The sequence below is a fragment of the Anolis sagrei genome, chromosome 5 (assembly GCF_037176765.1).
Source record: "Anolis sagrei isolate rAnoSag1 chromosome 5, rAnoSag1.mat, whole genome shotgun sequence".
NCBI lineage: Eukaryota > Metazoa > Chordata > Lepidosauria > Squamata > Dactyloidae > Anolis > Anolis sagrei.
In genome coordinates this window covers 127,459,535-127,477,554 of record NC_090025.1, presented here as the reverse complement: position 1 = coordinate 127,477,554, position 18,020 = coordinate 127,459,535, and the positions used below count along the sequence as shown (strand labels likewise).

At 39.9% G+C, this 18,020-nt stretch overlaps 1 protein-coding gene across 3 annotated transcripts in view; it reads right to left on the bottom strand.

The window, feature by feature from the left end:
- WASL (WASP like actin nucleation promoting factor) overlaps positions 1-17,587 on the bottom strand; it is a 41,408-nt gene extending 23,821 nt beyond the window's left edge. Inside the window, exon 1 of one of the 3 annotated variants that reach the window (XM_067469038.1) lies at positions 16,818-17,587. In XM_067469038.1, coding sequence (XP_067325139.1) covers positions 16,818-16,940 — 123 coding nt within the window. In that variant the 5' untranslated portion in view covers positions 16,941-17,587. The remainder of the gene's footprint in view (positions 1-16,817) is intronic. The other 2 variants (XM_060777757.2, XM_060777758.2) reach the window with 2 other exon arrangements.
- Positions 17,588-18,020: the final 433 nt, after the last annotated feature.

The following is an 18,020-nucleotide window of genomic DNA, read 5'->3' as shown; positions in this document are numbered from 1 at the left end:
TCTTTATTTATTTTATTGCATTTATTTTATATTCCCTCCCTTTGCGTCACCTGCTACTCCTTCCCTGTCGCTGACCAGCCCCGACCCCTTGGATAGATGACACCAGGTCTAGATTATTAAATATGGTTTTCTGTGGTCAAGTAGATGGCAACTACTGGATGGCATATGTTCTGTATCAGAAACTAGAGCTGATACAGTCTAGCCAATGCAATTTTCTGAATCAGCACCCCAAATAACCAAACCAAATCTAAAGTTGACCAAAAACAGATTTGAAACCCTTTTAGTACTAATGTGGGAGAGTGTTCCCTGGTCAAAAAAAGGTTGGGGACTACTGATCTACAGCGTCTGATTTCTGTGGTTAAAATTGTGAAAACCGGAAATATCTGTAGTATTGCGGCTTTGAGTGAAATACCACAAATTAGCTTCCTCTTTCTTAGTAGTTGTAGCATGCAGAACTTTGAACAAAAGTTAAATTCCCTTTGCTGTCTACTTAGCTTACGTTAGAGGTGTGTTTTTCAAGAGGAAAAGTAGGTAGGCTACAGGAATTGAGTTGGTGCTTTCAGTAACAATTTCCTGAGAAAGGTGCAACAGACTAACCTTTGAAACATGCTCTTTGTTACCAGTTGTAACTCAAGACTTCTGTGCAAATATCTTCCCTAATTTTGCTACCTGAAGTCAAGCTTCTGGAGAAGCTGATGTTTACATGTCAAAGCAGTTAAAGCTAGCAATTGTCCATCTGAGCTCACATTTCTCTCCCCCACTGCAATGATGCCTGTTTAGAATTATTGACTTTTAAGGAACTTCTGAAGAAAAATATATTTCAAAAACATTGTTCAAATATTGGGTATTATCTTTAGTGGTCTTATTATACTAAAAATACTATATCCTGGAGACTGTCAAATTTACGACAGCCCAAATCCAAGTGTAGATCAACACTATCCCATTCTCCATCTTACCATGCAGGTATTACTGTATACATACTACAAATAATTTTAGGGTGAATCAAACCAGATACTTTATAATACACTATGATTTTTTAGAAAATTAATTCCTAATGAGAGAGCTTTTACATAGTAGAGCAGGTGTGGGCAACATGTTCCATTAATCCTTGCAGCTACTATGTATATTTCGAGTCCCCAGAGACCTCCTATTCATTAAAGAATTGAGTTCCCAGACGCCTCCAGTATCATGATTTATCTTCAAAATATGTTATCCCATGGGAATTTTGTAGTAGAAAAGGAGAATAAAATTTGGAGTAGACTTCTGCTTTCAGCTGTGGTGGACCCTGGTGGCCCCCATAACGTCTAAAATGGCTTTCACTCCCAAGGAGATGAATTGTATTGCATATAAGGAGCTGAATTTACCAATTAGTCCTACACAGATGTAAAATCCATTAACACCTGTGAGCTCAGGTTTGGGATGCTGTAGAATAGGCATGGATAACTGTGAGGGCCAGGGTGGGACTTTCTGCTTTAGGGAACCTTTATAGATCACATTGACAGCCAAAAAAGAAAAATAAATGGTGATGTCTGGAAGTACACTTTCAGTTTTGAAAAACAGATTGCATCTATGTTTTTTACTGCTACACATCCCCCCCCCCCCCCTGAAAACTTCCAGGGAGGCAATTCACCTTTTATATTTATCTTTACAATATTTTGGCCAGGGGAAAAAACGGATGCTGGAGGGGACAAAGACTACAAAAACTGCTTTCTAAGGGCACAATCAGCCCTAGAGCTGCACTGCACCCACTCTTGCTAAAATGACTCATTCAAAGATCATTCTGTGATGTTACTGACTGTGCTTGCACAAGAAAGTCACTACAATCAAAAGAGAAGGCTGCCAACTCTGAGCTGTATTTCTTGAATGTCGCTTCCAGATAGGTCTACAGAGCCAGAATGCTATGAGTATGTACACTTGGGCAGTAGTCAGTTTCCATATGCCACCATTACTGCCACCGTTTTCTTCCTCTTCCATCACCTAGTATATGCTGGCTAGAAGTACAGGATCTTTGACATCTATTTTTTTTTAAAAAAAAAAAAAAACTGTGTCTGTGGGCTATGCCAAAGAATGTATGCCTTGTTTAGTCCACTGAATTGCATCCAGTCGTTGTGGCAGTGGAAAGTAACTCTCTCTCTCCATCCTATAGTCAGTCTGTTCTATCCTTCTCCTACAAAGTCCTATCCAAAAAGTCAAGGGGACGTCCTAAACTGTGTGTGGGCTGGAGGAAATGCTGCATTAGAAGTGATGTATCATTGACAACTGCATGAAGATAGTGTCAGTGTAAATAGTGAACTTGCTAATACAGATATACTTCACTTAGCAAAGTAGATTTGTTTCTGCAATCACTTTTTAAACAGGAATTGTATTGCTAGAGGCAGAAATAACACAGAAACAATAAAGATAGGTTCCTGCAGCACAAAAATGTGATTTAACATGTTTCAGAAAAACATTTCATACAAATCTAAGAATATGTACACATAAAAAGAAACATCCAGGTTGAAAGTCTTCCATATGTAAAAAAAAATACATATTTTAATTTCTAGCGATTGCTTAAAAGCTTCTTCCAAAATGCATTTAGAAATTATGTTTCTATCCTCCTTCAGTCTTTTATTATAATTTATGTCTGACTGACTGTATATACCTATACTTCTTCAATATTTTTTGGAATAGCTGGTGAAGCAGGCTTATCTACAGAACCCTTCTGTGTGGTGTTGTTTACACATGCTCAGGGATCCTGAAGGCAGCTGCTGTTTATCTTCCCTGTTTTAGCTAGGCACACACAGATGCAATGGGACAGCAGATGCAATGGGACAGTCCTGCAGTTTTCAAGATCAAACTTTTGTGGCACTGTTTATTATAGATGCTATGCTGCAACCTGATGTCAAAAGTTGTATTTCCCCAATTCTCCTTCGCCATCACTGAATGTTGATGCTGCTAAAAAAACAAAAAACAAAAAAGCCCATTCCAGTTAGGCAAGAGGACAAGGAACTGGGGAGGGCAAAAAAAGACTTGGTTTTTTCAAAAAGCTTATTGTCGGGGGCTGTGTTAACTGAGTTATGACTATTTCACAAATGGAATATGCAATGTCTGTTTTAAAATGGCATCTTAGATGCATGTTGGCAGTTCTAGTTCTTGCAATGAAAATCCAGGTCAGTATAAATTACAGTTTCTGTCCTAATGTCCATGCTTCCATGAACCTTGAAATAAGAAAGTATAAACGGCATATGCTGGCTAGTCTTGCAGAACCAGAGTTGCAGTGAAGTCTATAAATTACAGTGTAGAGTTAATGTTTGAACTTGTAGAACAGAAGCAAACATAATAAACTGAAATACAAAAATCTGGATATCCAGCCTCTGCTGGGCTAAAGAATTTTAAAAATGGGACTCTACTTTCTAACTTATCTGGGATGCTGTAGGTGTCCAAACAATTGCTGCCACCACCTCTTGACTGCTCAGTTATAAGCCATTTTTGGGAAGTATTTAGTGGGGAAAGGCTCTCAAATTAGAGGTTATAGATTCCAAGGAAGTTTCAGCTTTGGCATTTCCTAGGTCAGAGTATTGGGATGATAAGGGAAGGTGAATAGAAAAGGAAAGAATAACTGGAATATTAGCAACATTATTATTAATCTAAGGTATGCCTCCTTCAAAGCTGAAACTTCAATTTTGTGGGTCCAGAGAAATGCATTGCAAAAACATAATTCATTTGATGCTTTGTAGTTTTATAAAGCTGAGAGAGGAAAATAGCCTCTCAAGCACTTGCATATTCCTGTATTATTTTTCTTGACATCACCCTGATTGTTACTTAGTTAAGTTAGATGCTATTATTGTTGCTATTTTTCACTGCTTTCAAACCTATTTATATGGACAGGGAAGGTGGGCGGGGCTACTCTAACCGTCAAATTAGTCTCGAGAATTTCTGTTGCTGCCTGCGCGAGTGCAGGAATATACCATATGTGCAAATCACAGCTGACCATGAGGGGAAACCCAAATTTGCAGGTATAGTAGGTCCTCTGTATCCACTAGGATATGGTTCCAGGACACATACACATGCCAAAATCCATGAATGCTAAAATTCCATTATATAGAGCAGAATAGAAAAATGATGTCCAAGAATCTGAAATGGTAAGAGACCACAGCACGCCATTCCTACACATCAGTATAGTGCTTAGTGCACAGCTAAATTAAAGTTTGCTTCTTGGATTTCTTCCCCAGAATGTTGTTTAGCTGTAGTTGTTTAAATCCGTGGATTGCAGAACCCATGGGGAGTGAGGGTGACTATAACTCAATGCTTTCTTTACTTTGCAGCAGAATAGCTAGGCAACTTAGATTATTAAATAAACCATATTTAAAATCCAGAGCTGACGTCATAGTAATAATATTTTGTGGGTAGTTGGCTTCTCCCCTCCTGACATCCCTATTGCCTCGGCATTATAAGAGGGTTTCACAAGACGAGGCGCTCTCATTGCCACAGAATTTCAAGGCAACGCTGTATTAATGGTGACCATTCTTGCAGACCACTGATGGTCCATGGACCACAGGATGGGAACCACTGCTGTAGATTGATGTAGACTATACAATATAGAAAATTCCACCTGAACATTAGGAAGAATCCTCTCATAGTAACAGCTGTTCAACAGTGGAACTCTCTGTCTTGGAGTGTGGTAGAAGCTCCTTCTTTGGAGATTTTTAAACAGAGGCTGGAAGGGCAGGGGTACTTTGATTGTGCTTTTCCTGCATGATAGGGGGATGGATTGGATTGCCCTTGTGTTCTCTTCGAACTCTTCAAACTATACAATAATGTCACTTTTGACTTGAGAATTATAAGAAACACTATTTGCCTTAACAAGTGGACTAAAATTCAGAATTAGTAATATCTTGTTGGAAAAAATGTACCAGCTCTGACATTTTAAAAATGTGATTGTAATTTTCATACATCTTTGCATGTAGTCTTAATTTTTTATGCACTGTAATATATTAATATACCTAGAGCTAGATACTAGATTAAAACAATGTATCATGATGATCTATGATTTCTGTGTTGGAAAATTACTTGAGAAGCTTAAATTCAAGATAGATTTTTTTTCAGAATATAAAAGACCTTTCCTACTAACAACAACCAAAGGGAATAAAAATCCTACTGTCATTACAACTAAATAAAGTACTGGTAAGTAAAAAAGAGAGAGAAACAAATCTGATGATCATTAAAAAGATGACACCAACAATAAAAACTAATTTAATACATAAGAAGAAAACCACCAAGGGAAATAGTTCAGAAAGAAAAGAACACCAACACAGGATAAGAAAACTGAAGAAAAGCAGAAATAATTGTTTGTGTTTGTCTTTAGTGCAGAAAATGTAAGCTAGATAAGCATTCCCACATTGATTTTCAGGTACTGTACAAGACTTTCAGGAACTGAACAAGAGAGACTGATTTCTGGATGCGACTGAAGTGCTTAAAAATAGATTGCCAGATTTAGACAGTTGACAATACCTGAACATTACTAAAGGAATATGATTTTTTAAATCTTCTAACAACATTATGTAACATGCTTGCCTCAGCCCTCTATCAGAGAGCAAGCAAAACATTAAAAAAAAAACATATCCAGGAAGTTTCAGGACAGACAATGCAGATGCTAGGTATCTGAACATTTTTCCCCAAATAAACAACAACAACAAAAAACAACAAAGCATTGGTATAAGAATTTTCTTATTGTAATAAGACACAAAACTAACAGACAGAGTTTATATAGACTGGATTAAAAATCCACAAGATGAATTGAAGAAAAAGCATGGAACCTTTTATTCCTGGTCCCATGTGGATTCTTTCATGGGCCAAAAAGGGGTAGAGAATAGGGCTGGAGCAAAAACTATGTGTTGTCTCCCATTCTCCTCAACCTCCTTCTCTCTTAATCACCATGCAGTTTTTCGCAATTATATTTAATCAGCAGATAAGGAAAACTGTGCTGAATGACACTAACTCACAGAAACCTGTGCATCTAACAACAGCCTTAGAAGAACTAAATCCATTGACCACATTTTTAATTTCCTTTTATAAGAAACACGCATGTTGCTCTTGCCTAAAATTATAAAGTACTTTCAAAATTATGCTATGACTGCATGTATTGTTTATTGCCCCAGATTTATAGTACTCGTATCAGTGAAACCTTAAGCATTTTTCCTCAATCCCAGAGCATTAAGAATGTAATAGTTGGTAAAAGTCTACCATGATTCAAGACATTACCATGAGTCCTGATGATGGTAATAAGCGGAGTCCTCACTCCTACTCATTTCTGTTGAAAAGAAACTCAATACAGTTTATGGAGAAGATCTTTTCCCATATCTTCTGTTTTATAGTGGAGTTAGTCTTTTGAACAGCAAAGGTATTGGTATTCCAGGGTGATCTACTTACAACCTATTGTTCAAATAAGATCCCAAACTCTCTTTGATATCAAAAAGGAAGGCTAATGTTGGTTGGAGTGCAGCCACATAGCTTGGCAGCCTAGTACCAACATGAACTCTTGCTCGCCTCATCCTCCAAACCGGAAACTTCAAGAAGTAGTGCCATGCTTTGTGCTGGACTTCTAATACCATGAAATTTCACAGATCTGCAAATAACTCAGCCTCCTTTATTGTTTCAAACCCGATGCTAAATATGAGCACCAAGGGATTTCCCAAATTTCTTCAGAAATACATTAAGAAATCAGTGACCAATTGTTTCATGCAAAAACAAGTCTCAATTAGTATGACCTACATATAAGTGTGCACAGGATTCCACAATAGGATTCAAGACTAAACCATAATTCAAAATAGTTGAACATACTTTGAGGAAAAATGCATGGGACACATGCAAGGTTTTAGCAATTTCTAGGAATGAATGACAGAATGAATGAATGAATAATCTCAGAGCTCAGCATATTTTTTTAAAATCCACTGGTATGGATCCAAGGGAGAGACTCTAGGGGGACATCTACACTACAGAATTAATGCTGTCTGACATCATTTTAACTGCGATGACTCAATGCTATGGATCATGAGTGTTGTAGTTTTACATGGTCTTAGCACTGTTTGATTCTGCTGCCATGGCTCAGTGCTATGGAATACTGGAATTTGTAGTTTGGTGAGGCACAAGCACGCTTTGGCAGATAAGGTTTTCTCTGCCAAAGAGTGCTTGTGTCTCACCAAACTACAAATTCCAGTATTCTATAGCACTGAGCCATGGCAGTGGAATCAAAATGTACTGATTCTACAATGTTGCACTCTAGACCTCAATCTTCCAAAAGACTCACACTGTCAGCTAATACAAGACAAGAGACATCTGTCACATCAGTGTCTAAATTATGATTAAATTATGTCCTAGTTCCATCCATTATGATCCCATGTGAAATATGATATCCAAACTGAGAGTGAAAATGAACATTTTGTCTGCAAAATGTTATGCAAAACAGGGTTCTTTCATCTGCTTTCTCCAATCCATGGCAGTAAGACCCATTACTAATTACAACGGCTGGCCAAGATTTTTTTAAAGTGCTACATGGGCTTGCCTAACAATTAAGCTTAAAGTTGGGGTACTAGTGATGGTAAGTGAATTGAGGGTTGCAGATCAAAACATTTAGAGAACATGTGATAAAGACTAAAGTTGATTATTTGAGAGTCACAGATTACCAAAGTACAATTTACTTCAGTTTCACTAAATTTATGCCAACTTAAAAATCCAAACTGGATCATTTGTGATATAATAAAGTTAAAATCAGCAGCGTTATACAGATGTAAATATATTTTCTATTATAGCTATAAATAGAACATTTTCTATTATAGTTGTAAATGGCAAGTCAGTTCTAATTCTGGTTGCTCTTATAGGGTACAACAAGAAAATGCTTCTAAAGTTAAGCAAAATAATATACTGCATATACCAAGGTTTAGGTCAATCTCACGTATAATTTGAGGGCAGGTTTGGAGGTAAAATTATGGTCAACCTGCTGTTAGAGGAAAGCACCAGCACTGTTTTAGGGAACCAGATACACCTGGTTGTCATCATTTTCCCACCCAGGCATTCAGAAAGGCCTTTCACCACTCTACTCAGAGAAAGAAATGATTCCTTTTATGAGAAACAAAATAAGATCCACTCTTAACTTTTATTTTAAAAAGTCAGTCCTGGGAGAACCTAAAAGAAGCACTGATATTTCCTCATCTCTCGGTGTTTCTTTCGAGGATGAGCACCAAAGAGCCACTCAGGCATTCAGAAAAGAAAAGAAAAAAAGCAGGAAATTGGCTCATCATGGGCTTCCTGAAAAATCAGACAATCAGGCCAATCTTCTCATCTTTACCCTGCCGCACACTTAGATTCACAAAGAAAGCAGCAAATGGCAAATATTCTGAAGACATGTCAACCCACACAGAAAACATTGAAACAGTGTAAATAGATATACTTTACTGAGCTGCCAGTACTCAGAATATGCTTTCAATATTAATATAGAAATAATATTGGAACACTGTGATTTTTAAAGGCCTATTAGAATAACATATTCAAAAAATAATAGCATTTGTACACTTTTTTTGAAAATAGTTGCCTTTATCTTACAAGGTCTTATCATGAAGCTTTAGATGAGAGTGCAAAAATATTGTTGTTTGCAGAAATCCCATATGCACACAGTCCTTCATGTCTGCTTGGCACTTGCGCACTTTTGTACCTCAACATAATACTTACATGATGATTTGGGGAGAAAAAACTTGAGCTGTCTTTCCTAATTTTCATGTCTGTGTACAACATTTGTTTCGTGGCTTGAAATGTGAACTAATTTTACTTCTTGTCTAATACAAACCGGCAAAATATATCTAGGCCCTGCATTTCTAAGAATGCGCAACATTATGCAAACTTCAATTTTTTCTAAGAGCTAGGAAAAGATTTTATCATTAGACATCATGACTAGAACTGATGGGAATTGGGATGCAGGAACATCTGGAAAGCTGTAATTTGTTCTGTTTAGTCAGGACAGTGGGGTTTAGATTGAGGTACAAGGCTTGTGGATAGAATGCCTGGTTTTAAAATGCTCTTTAACATATCCCCAACCTTGGAGATTAGATGGACAGTGTTAGATGGACCCATTCACTGAGTTTTTAAATTCAATTAACCTTAGCACCTTTAGTGTAGACATAAAAACTGCTGCAGCTCAACTGAAAATTGAACAGTACTTGCGTGTGATATTCTTCATTGTAACACAGTAAGTTTATAGAAGATCGGACTATTTGTTTAATCAGGTTAGAATTGTCCATACTGAATAGTAGGCAAAAACTTTCTCACTACCTGCTTTTTTCACGAGATGCCAGGGAATTAACCTGGAATTTTCTGTGTGCAAATTATGTCTCACTTTCTGCATTACAAAAGTATCAATTGTTTTATGGAATAACAGAACTGCACTATTACCAAACATTGCTGTTTATTTGGGCAAAATAAAGACTTAATAAAGCAGTTTTAAAATACCGATGTTGCTCTCAAGTAAGAAGACCCAAAGAGACAGCCTTGCTTTTTAACAGAATTAAAAGATGCTAATCAAGATAATAGTTATTTATAAATAAATAATTTAACAAAATAAATTTAAAAATTCTTAAGAATTCCAAATTATTTGAGAATTTAAAAACACCCCAGATACAAGCATATTTGCAGTGCAACCAGGGTATTCTAAAATTCACAATAGTCCAGAGCCAAATATTTTTTTCACATGAGATGAAATCTCTATTTGCAAAGAAATGTAAACAAAACAAATGTAGTACATTTGTTAAACTAAATTGTTTGGGTTTTTTTTGCCTCTACCTGCAGGTAGCTGAAACTATTTACAACTAGGCTGATGAACTGCAGAAATCTAAGGCCCAATTTTTAGTCCTTGTGACCTGTCAGAGGCTTCTACAAAATGATGAAAATATTTTCGAAAAACCTAAACAGAAACGGAAGTAAATTGGTATGTATGTCAAACATTACAGGAGATAGGGCTACAACCCACGATTTCTACCCAGAGAGGCTTCCAGGAAAGGGAATTCCCCTTTTATTTATGCTCAAAAACAAATGCAAGGGTCAGGAAAACTGTAACAAGAAGAGCCTGGGTGGGATTGGGTGAGCTGCATGCCCACATCTGGTTTACTCCTTACTCTTCAGGTAACAATATCTAAAATGTGCACCCTGTAGATGTAGTCTTGTGTGAAATCTGCAACAGAATGTGACTCTGAAAATATTCCATCTGTATGGATAAGAGTTAAACAAATTTTTTTCCAGGGGAAATCTGGAAAACTTTGAAGTGGCATGCCAGGCAGTTGACCATATATACATGCCATGTATTTTTCAGATGTTTGAAGGGTTGGCATCTAATATTTGAAATACGATCACTCTGAAACCGAACACACACTGGAGCTCTTAGAGCTCTATGAGAAAACATTATCAAAACTTTAAAGAACTGCTATCTACATGTACTCTAAAACTGATTGTTTTAACAAACTTGTGTTAAGGAAATAACTCTGCAAACTATTCTTAAGTGCCTCCAGTCAGGTGAACAATCCATTATACTTTTCTTTACTTCTACCATCTAATTCATTAAGATTTTATAAATTGGTTTAAGTCTGCTTATTAAGAAAATAATTATTCTGAAGGTGAAAGTATTAATGCTTTCAGACAATGGATACATATTTCTTGAAGAGGAATTTCTTTGTATGAGCAGGAATCCACCTTGCTGCAAGCCAGATTGCTGATCTGTTTAAAGGTAAAGGTTTCCCATTAAGTCTACTCGTGTCCGACTCTGGGGTGGTGCTCATTTCCATTTCTAAGCCAAAAGGCCAGCATTGTCTGTAGACACTTCCAAGGTCATGTGGCCGGCATGACTGCATAAAGCGCTGTTACCTTCCCAAAGAAGCAGTGACTATTGATCTACTCACATTTGCCTGTATTCAAACTGCTAGGTTGGCAGAAGCTGATCTGCTTACTTGAATACTATGTACATGTAGACATAACATAAATTAAGCCTGAATGGGTTTAATAAAAAGCTTGTTTTGACACTGTGACATAAAGAAATAAACAAGGAGGCAGAATTCTGCAACTGGGATGCCACAACTGAGAAGCTCCCCCCTCCCACCCCCATTGACCTCATTTGGCATATTTCTCCAACTAATGGGATACAGAGGAGCTTCCCAGCAAACCTCATTCCTATTGGGAGACACACTCATTCAGGTACTGGTTCTTAATGTCTAATAGGCTTCAGTATGCATTTATCTTTCAATATTTCTAAATTAATGTTTTTAAGTGGATTGCTGTTTACTATTTTTGTACTTTTGATATTTTAGATTTTTTTTAAGCTATGCTGCTTTAATATATAGTGTAAACCAATATGAGACCCATATGACTGAAAGGGGATATTGAATAAACAAATAATAACAACAACAATATATTGTCTATACAGCAGTCCTACTTCAACTTCCTTGAGAATTAACTTGTGGGATTTTTTGCATGCTAAGTGTTTGCTTAGCCATTGAGGCATGACCTTTCCCAGGAAGGAAAGACATTCAAATATGTCTTAACAAAGTATAGTTGCTGCCTCCCACATTTTGCCATAGTTTAGAATTTCTTTTTTTTTAAAAAAACTGTTGGCTATTATACTACTTAAAACAGGTGGTCTTAACACTGCAGTCCTAGTTTTTAACAACAGCTAAATGTATATTTTACTGTTAGAATACAGCAGTTGATACCACACCTTTGTAGCAGTTTCCAATTTGTTTCACTGCCCTAAAGTCAGAAAAAATATATTTTATTGCTAGTGACAGTTCTACTACTAGTCCTTAAGTTTAACACAGTCACCTTGCAAAAGATAAAAGGTAGCCAACTACACTATTAACATAAAGGGTGGAGAATTCTCCTGCACTGCACCAACCGGCAGCAAGTTGACATTCAGCTATTTAGTCCAGTCAATGTAAATAGTGCAGGATATCTAAGATATATTTACACCCACCCTGGCAAATGTATTCTCCCCCAAGATATGTTAACATAATATAAGACCATAACTTCCTCTGCTTTGCAGAATACATTAAGAAGAAACCAATTATACATTTTAAAATGCCAAATGTAGCTAGTTCTGCCTTTGAAAACTAAGTGTTCCATCCTTATTTTAGAATTACATTAAGGACATATGAAGAGAAGTTAGTATGTAACGCCAGAATCACTGTGATACAATAAACTATTAAGAGTGAATTAGGGAAAATTACAGGTTACAGCTCCCACTAAGTCACGAAACTCTGTAGCCTACCTCAGTGCTTCTTAAAGTATCTGATGGCAGGGATCAGCAATTATTTTTTTCCAATAGGTCAGAGACCATATTTGTGCCTGTTTGCTACCATTTCTTCTTTCTAGTACTGGTTTATGGAGCACTGCTTTGAGTAGCACTGGCCTAGCCAATATTTTAAATGATATAAAAAACATTTAATGCTTGAAAAAATGTTACAACAGTGTTTTGGGAAAACAATACCACAAGGGTGCCTGAGTAAACAAATACAAGTATGCTCTACCTATGGCTAATAAACTATATAACTAATAAGTAATGTGAGAAAAATTACGTGCATTAAGTCTCCTCCAATTCCCAGTAGCATTTTTAAAAGTATGTAATTGACTTCTATTGTGCTGTTCTATCCAAATAAATCTAGAAGCAGGCCTTCTGTATATGCCAATTTGTACAGTTATCATACTGGAATCCTTATGGAGTTTGCATTTCTTCATAATGTCGCTCACCCTTATTAGTTTCCAATAACCCACTGATACACATTTGAGAAATCAGTACTAATGCCCTGACTACTTTTTTTTGCTTATTATAGCATTTTAAAATGCCATTAATGACTGCCTAGGTATAGCAAAGACTTTATACATATTAAAATTCAATTGATTCTGAACTTGCCTGCACTAGTTTATTTATGGTTATAAAGATTTTTATTTATTTACATTATTGAAGATAAGACTATTGGATAAAAGATCTGCACACACATAAATTCAAACTTGGTTTTTACAATTTCCTTAATCTATTACAGAAGGGGGTAAATCAGAATAAAGTGAAAAGGGGTATTTGTTCAATGTAGTTTTATGAAATACATGGTCATATACTAAAGCACTAATGCTTACAAAAACAAATGATTGACCATACTTGGAAACCTTAACATTGTTGTTGCTGTCTGCCTTCAAATCGTTCATGATTATGGCAGACTTATCATAGGGTTTTCTTGGCAAGATTTATTCAGAGGGGGCTTGCCTTTGCCTTCCTCTGGGAGAGACTAACTTGCCCAAGAACTTCTAGTGGGTTGAACTTTAAAAACCCCAGACATTTCTGCTTTCAATGACATATGTCATGAGAAATGTTATGCTTGATATCCAAGTCTATTGTATAAGAGGAAAACAAAAGAGTATTCTGCCTCACTCAGATCATACCACCTCATTTCCTGAAAGTTCACAACATCCTATAGGTGCAGTGCAGTCCAGGCCTGCAACAACCTGCTGAACTTTTCCCCAAAGCTGTTGCAACAGCTCTGTTGTTGACACATACATACTGCAAACCGCAGAGCATTTCTGGGATAGTCACTTATGGACTGTACCTGCCAGACAGAAGCAAATAGGAAGCAGAAGGAAGAAAAAAAAATCTCCCCGATGTAATCTACTGGTAACTAAACAGCATACCTACACACATATTATGACTGCAAAGCCATGTAAAATTCATCCCAAGAGTTCCCCCTTTGTGACCTTTGGCAAGATCACAGCAGTTCCAATGTGCAAACGGTAGCCCATGGAAGGGAATATGGACACTTTGCAGAGGACTGGGAAAGAAACCATGAGCATGACTGCCTCTCCAAATAGAGTACTTGCTTGGGTCAAATACCCCACCTGTGCATTTCTCCCACTCTACAAATTGAAAAAGAGAGAGGCTGTGGAAGTGTGTGTGTGCCTCCAAGTCACCTGTCAACTTATGTATTTCCTAAAGAATAGGAAAACCAGTGGTGGAATAGGAAACCAGGAATACTCAGTGGTGGTTTTGCCTGCTACTTCCTCTGAAATATAGTCTGGAACACATGATGGCCCAGTTTATCTCCCAAGATCAGAAATAATCTGATCACCAACCTTTAGTCCTCTAGAGTTGCATTTCCACAGTAGAATTATTTCATTTTGACATCCCTTTAACTGCCATGACTCAACATTATGGAATCCTAGGTGTTGTAGTTTGGTGAGGTACAGGAACTCTGTGGCAGAGAAGGCTAAAGGGCTCGTGAAGCTACAACTGCCATGATTCCACAGCACACAGTTTGAGGAGCATCCCTTTAGGGTGTTAGAGGAAGACTTCACCCAATCCTTGGGGTTGGAAAGGAAGTTAGAGCACTCTCCTGTTCCCCAACAAACTCTACTGAGTATGTTCTCAGTAGGGCCCTTTTCTCTCCTGGCTTGTTTCCCATTCCCACTCCCACCAGGAGCAAGAAAAATAAAATGAAGCCAGTAGCTGCTGTGTGGGAAAGAAAGGCTCAGCAGGGGGACGGGGGTGCTCTGGTTTGCTTGCTTTTCCCTCTCTGTGACGCCCACAAAGGGAACCCCAGGGAGATGAAAAGCTGAGACTTGTTTGGACCTTCCCCAAACTGTGAAAATTCTAGTTCTCCACAAACATCATATCACAGCCTCTGGAACAAGCGCCATAGGGGTCTTCCTGGCAATGGCAGTATCTCATGTTGCCCCTTTTAAGGGCCATAGGCTACAATTTTCCTGGCAACAGAAGAGCCTCAGAGAAGAGTTTCAAATACCCCCTGTTGAAAGTACTCCCGGTAATGGAGGTGCCTCTGAGGGGAGCTTCAAGTTTCCCCAAATGAAGGTCTTCCTGGCAACAGAAATGCTTCAGAGGGGAGCTTCAAATACCCCCCCCCCCCTTTGGAGGTCCTTCAGATAATAGAGGTGCCTCAGAGGACAGCTTTAGGCCTCCCCTTTGAATGTCTTCCTGGACATGGAAGTTCCTTAGAGGGGAGATTCAAGTCTCCCCTTCTGAGGTCTTCTTGGTAATGGAAGTGTTTCGGGGGGAGCCTGAAGTAGGCCCCCTTTGGAGGTCCTCCTGGTAATAAAAGTACATTAGAGTAGTTTCAAGTCTCCCTTTTTGAAAGTCTTCCTGGGGAAAAAAAAAAGGCCTTAGAGGAGAGCTTCAAGTCTCCCCTTTTGAAGGTCTTTTGAAATTTCAAATAACCCCCTTTGGAGGTCTTTCTAGTAACAGAAGTGCCTCTAAGGAGAGCTCCAAGTCTCCTCCTTTGAAGGTTTTCCTGGTCATGGAAGTGCCTCAGAGGGGTTTCAAATAGCCCCCTTTTGAAGGTCCTCCTAGTAATAGAAGTGCCTTAGAGGACAGCTTCAAATCTTCCCTTCTGAAGATCCTTCTAGTCAGGGAAGTACCTTAGAAGAGAGCTTCAAGTCTCCCCTTTTGAAAGTCTTCCTGGGAAAAATAAAAGCCTCAGAGGGGAGCTTCAAACCTCTCCTTTTCAAGGTCTTCCTAGTCATGGAAGTACCTTAGAGGGGAGTTTCACATAGCCCCCTTTGAAGATCCTCCTAGTAATATAAGTGCCTCAGAGGACAGCTTCAAGCCTCCCCTTTTGAAGATCCTCCTGGTCATGGAAATACCTTAGAGGGGAGTTTCAAATAGCTCCCTTTTGAAGGTCTTCCTGGTTATGGAAATATCTTAGAGGGGAGTTTCAAGTTTCTCCTTCTGAAGATCCTCCTGGTCATGGAAGTCATAATATTAAATAATAATAAATATTTATTTATATCCTGCTTTTCTCCTTCACGGGACCCAAAGTTGCCTCAGATGAGAGCTTCAAATCCTCCCTTTGAAAGACTTCCTGGGGAAAAGAAATGCCTCTAAGTCTCCCCTTTTGAAGGTCTTCCTGGTAATGAAAGTATGTGAGAGGCGTGTTTCGAATAACCTCCTTTTGGAAGTCCTTCTAGTTACAGATGTGCCTCTAAGGAGAGCTTCGAGTCTACCCCTTTGAAAGTCTTCCTGGATATGGAATTGTCTCAAAGGGGAGTTTCAAATAGCCCCCCTTTGGAGGTCCTTCTAATAACAGAAGTACCTCAGAGGAAAGCTTCAAGTCTCCCACTTTGAAGGTCTTCCTGGTTATGAAAGTACATGAGAGGCGGGTTTCGAATACCCCCCCCCCCCTTTGGAGGTCCTTCTAGTAACAGGTGTACCTCAGAGGAGAGCATCAAGTCTCCCTTTTTGAAGGTCTTCCTGGTTATGAAAGTACATGAGAGGCGAGTTTTGAATAACCCCCCTTTGGAAGTCCTTCTAGTTACAGATGTGCCTATAAGGAGAGCTTCAAGTCTCCCCCTTTAAAGGTTCTTCCTGGTTATGGAAGTGCTTCAGAGGGGAGTTTCAAACAGCCCCCCTTTGGAAGCCCTTCTAATGTGCCTTTAAGGAGAGCTTCAGGTCTCCCCTGGTGAAGGTCTTTCTGGTTATGAAAGTACATGAGAGGCGAGTTTCGAAGGTCTTCCTGGTTATGGAAGTGTCTCAAAGGGGAGTTTCAAAAAGCCCCCCTTTGGGGGTCCTTCTAGTGACAGAAGTACCTCAGAGGAGGGCTTCAAGTTTCCCCTGGTGAAGGTCCTCCTGGTCACGGAAGCGCCTCAGGGGGGAGTTTCAAGGCGCCCCCTCAGAGGCCGCAGCCCGCCCCTCGCCCGCCCCAGGGGGCCACTTCCGCCTCAGCCCCCCTGGGCTGTCACTTGGCGCAGGGCCCTGTCTGCCTCCCGCCAGAGCAGGCCTCGCAGCGGCCCTCCCTCCCTCCTTCACTCACCACGCATTTCTTGCCCAGGAAGCCGAAGAGGCTCTCATTCTCCTGCGGGGTGAGCAGCATGGAGCCCACGTTGGTGACCCTCCGCGGCGGCGGGGGCTGCGTGGCGTTGTTGTTGCTGCTCATGGCGGGGCCAGGCCGGAGAGGGAAGGAAGGCAGGAAGGCAGGCAGGCAGGCCCCTCAGAGGGGCATGGAGAGCAGTGGCCCAGGAAGGGAGGGAGGAAAAGGAAGAGGAAGGAGGCTCCCCTCTGCTCTCGGCCTCTCTTTCCCCCTCTCCTCCTCCCTGCCTTCCTTCCTTAAACTTCTAACTTGTCCCCGGCTCAATCCAACATGGCAGGGCGCGAGGCGCGGGCGAAACCAAGAGGCGCGGCGCGGGAGGGGAGCCGCGGAAACGGAGAAGGCGTCTTCTTCTTCCTCGCAGGGCCCCGCCGCCGCCTTGGCCTCCCCTTCCGCGCTTGCCTTTCCGGTCTCCTCCTCCTCCCTGAGAAGGAAAAGGAGAGACAGAGAGAGAGGGGGGGACGAGCAGCTGAGAGGAAAGCGCCTTCTCCTGCTCTCTCTGGCGCGGGTTGCGGCCTAGCTTTCTGAAACGCCGGCCCAGTCGGTTTCCCCCTCTTTGACGCCGCTTTAACTGCCAGGGCGCAGTGCTATGGCTCCCTGTGAGTTGTAGTTCCATGCCTCACCCAACTACGACTCCCAGGATCCTTTAGCACTCAGCCTGGCAGTTCAAGAGGTGTCAAACTGCACAGCCTCATCACACTAGAGCACTTTAAATCCAGTGTCTGCCTCCTGCAGAATTCTGGGGTTTGTAGTTTTGGTGAGGGCCAGGACCTGCCTGGCTGAGCAGTTTAAAGTCCCCTCCCTAAACTATAAGCCCCAAAATTCTGCAGCGGGCAGAAACTGGATTTAAAGTGGAACCTTGCTCAAGACCTAGAGCAGTGGTTCTCAACCTTCCTAATGCCGTGACCAATTGATACAGTCCCTCATGTTGTGGTGACGACCCAACCATAATATTGTTTTCATTGCTACTCCATAACAGTCATTTTACTACTGTTATAAATCATAATGTAAATATCTGATATGCAGGATGCATTTTCATTCACTGGACCAAACTGGGCACAAATACCCAATACACCCGAATGTGAACGCTAGTGGGTTTGGGGGAGGATTGATTTTGTAATTTGGGAGTTGTAGTTGCTGGGATTTATA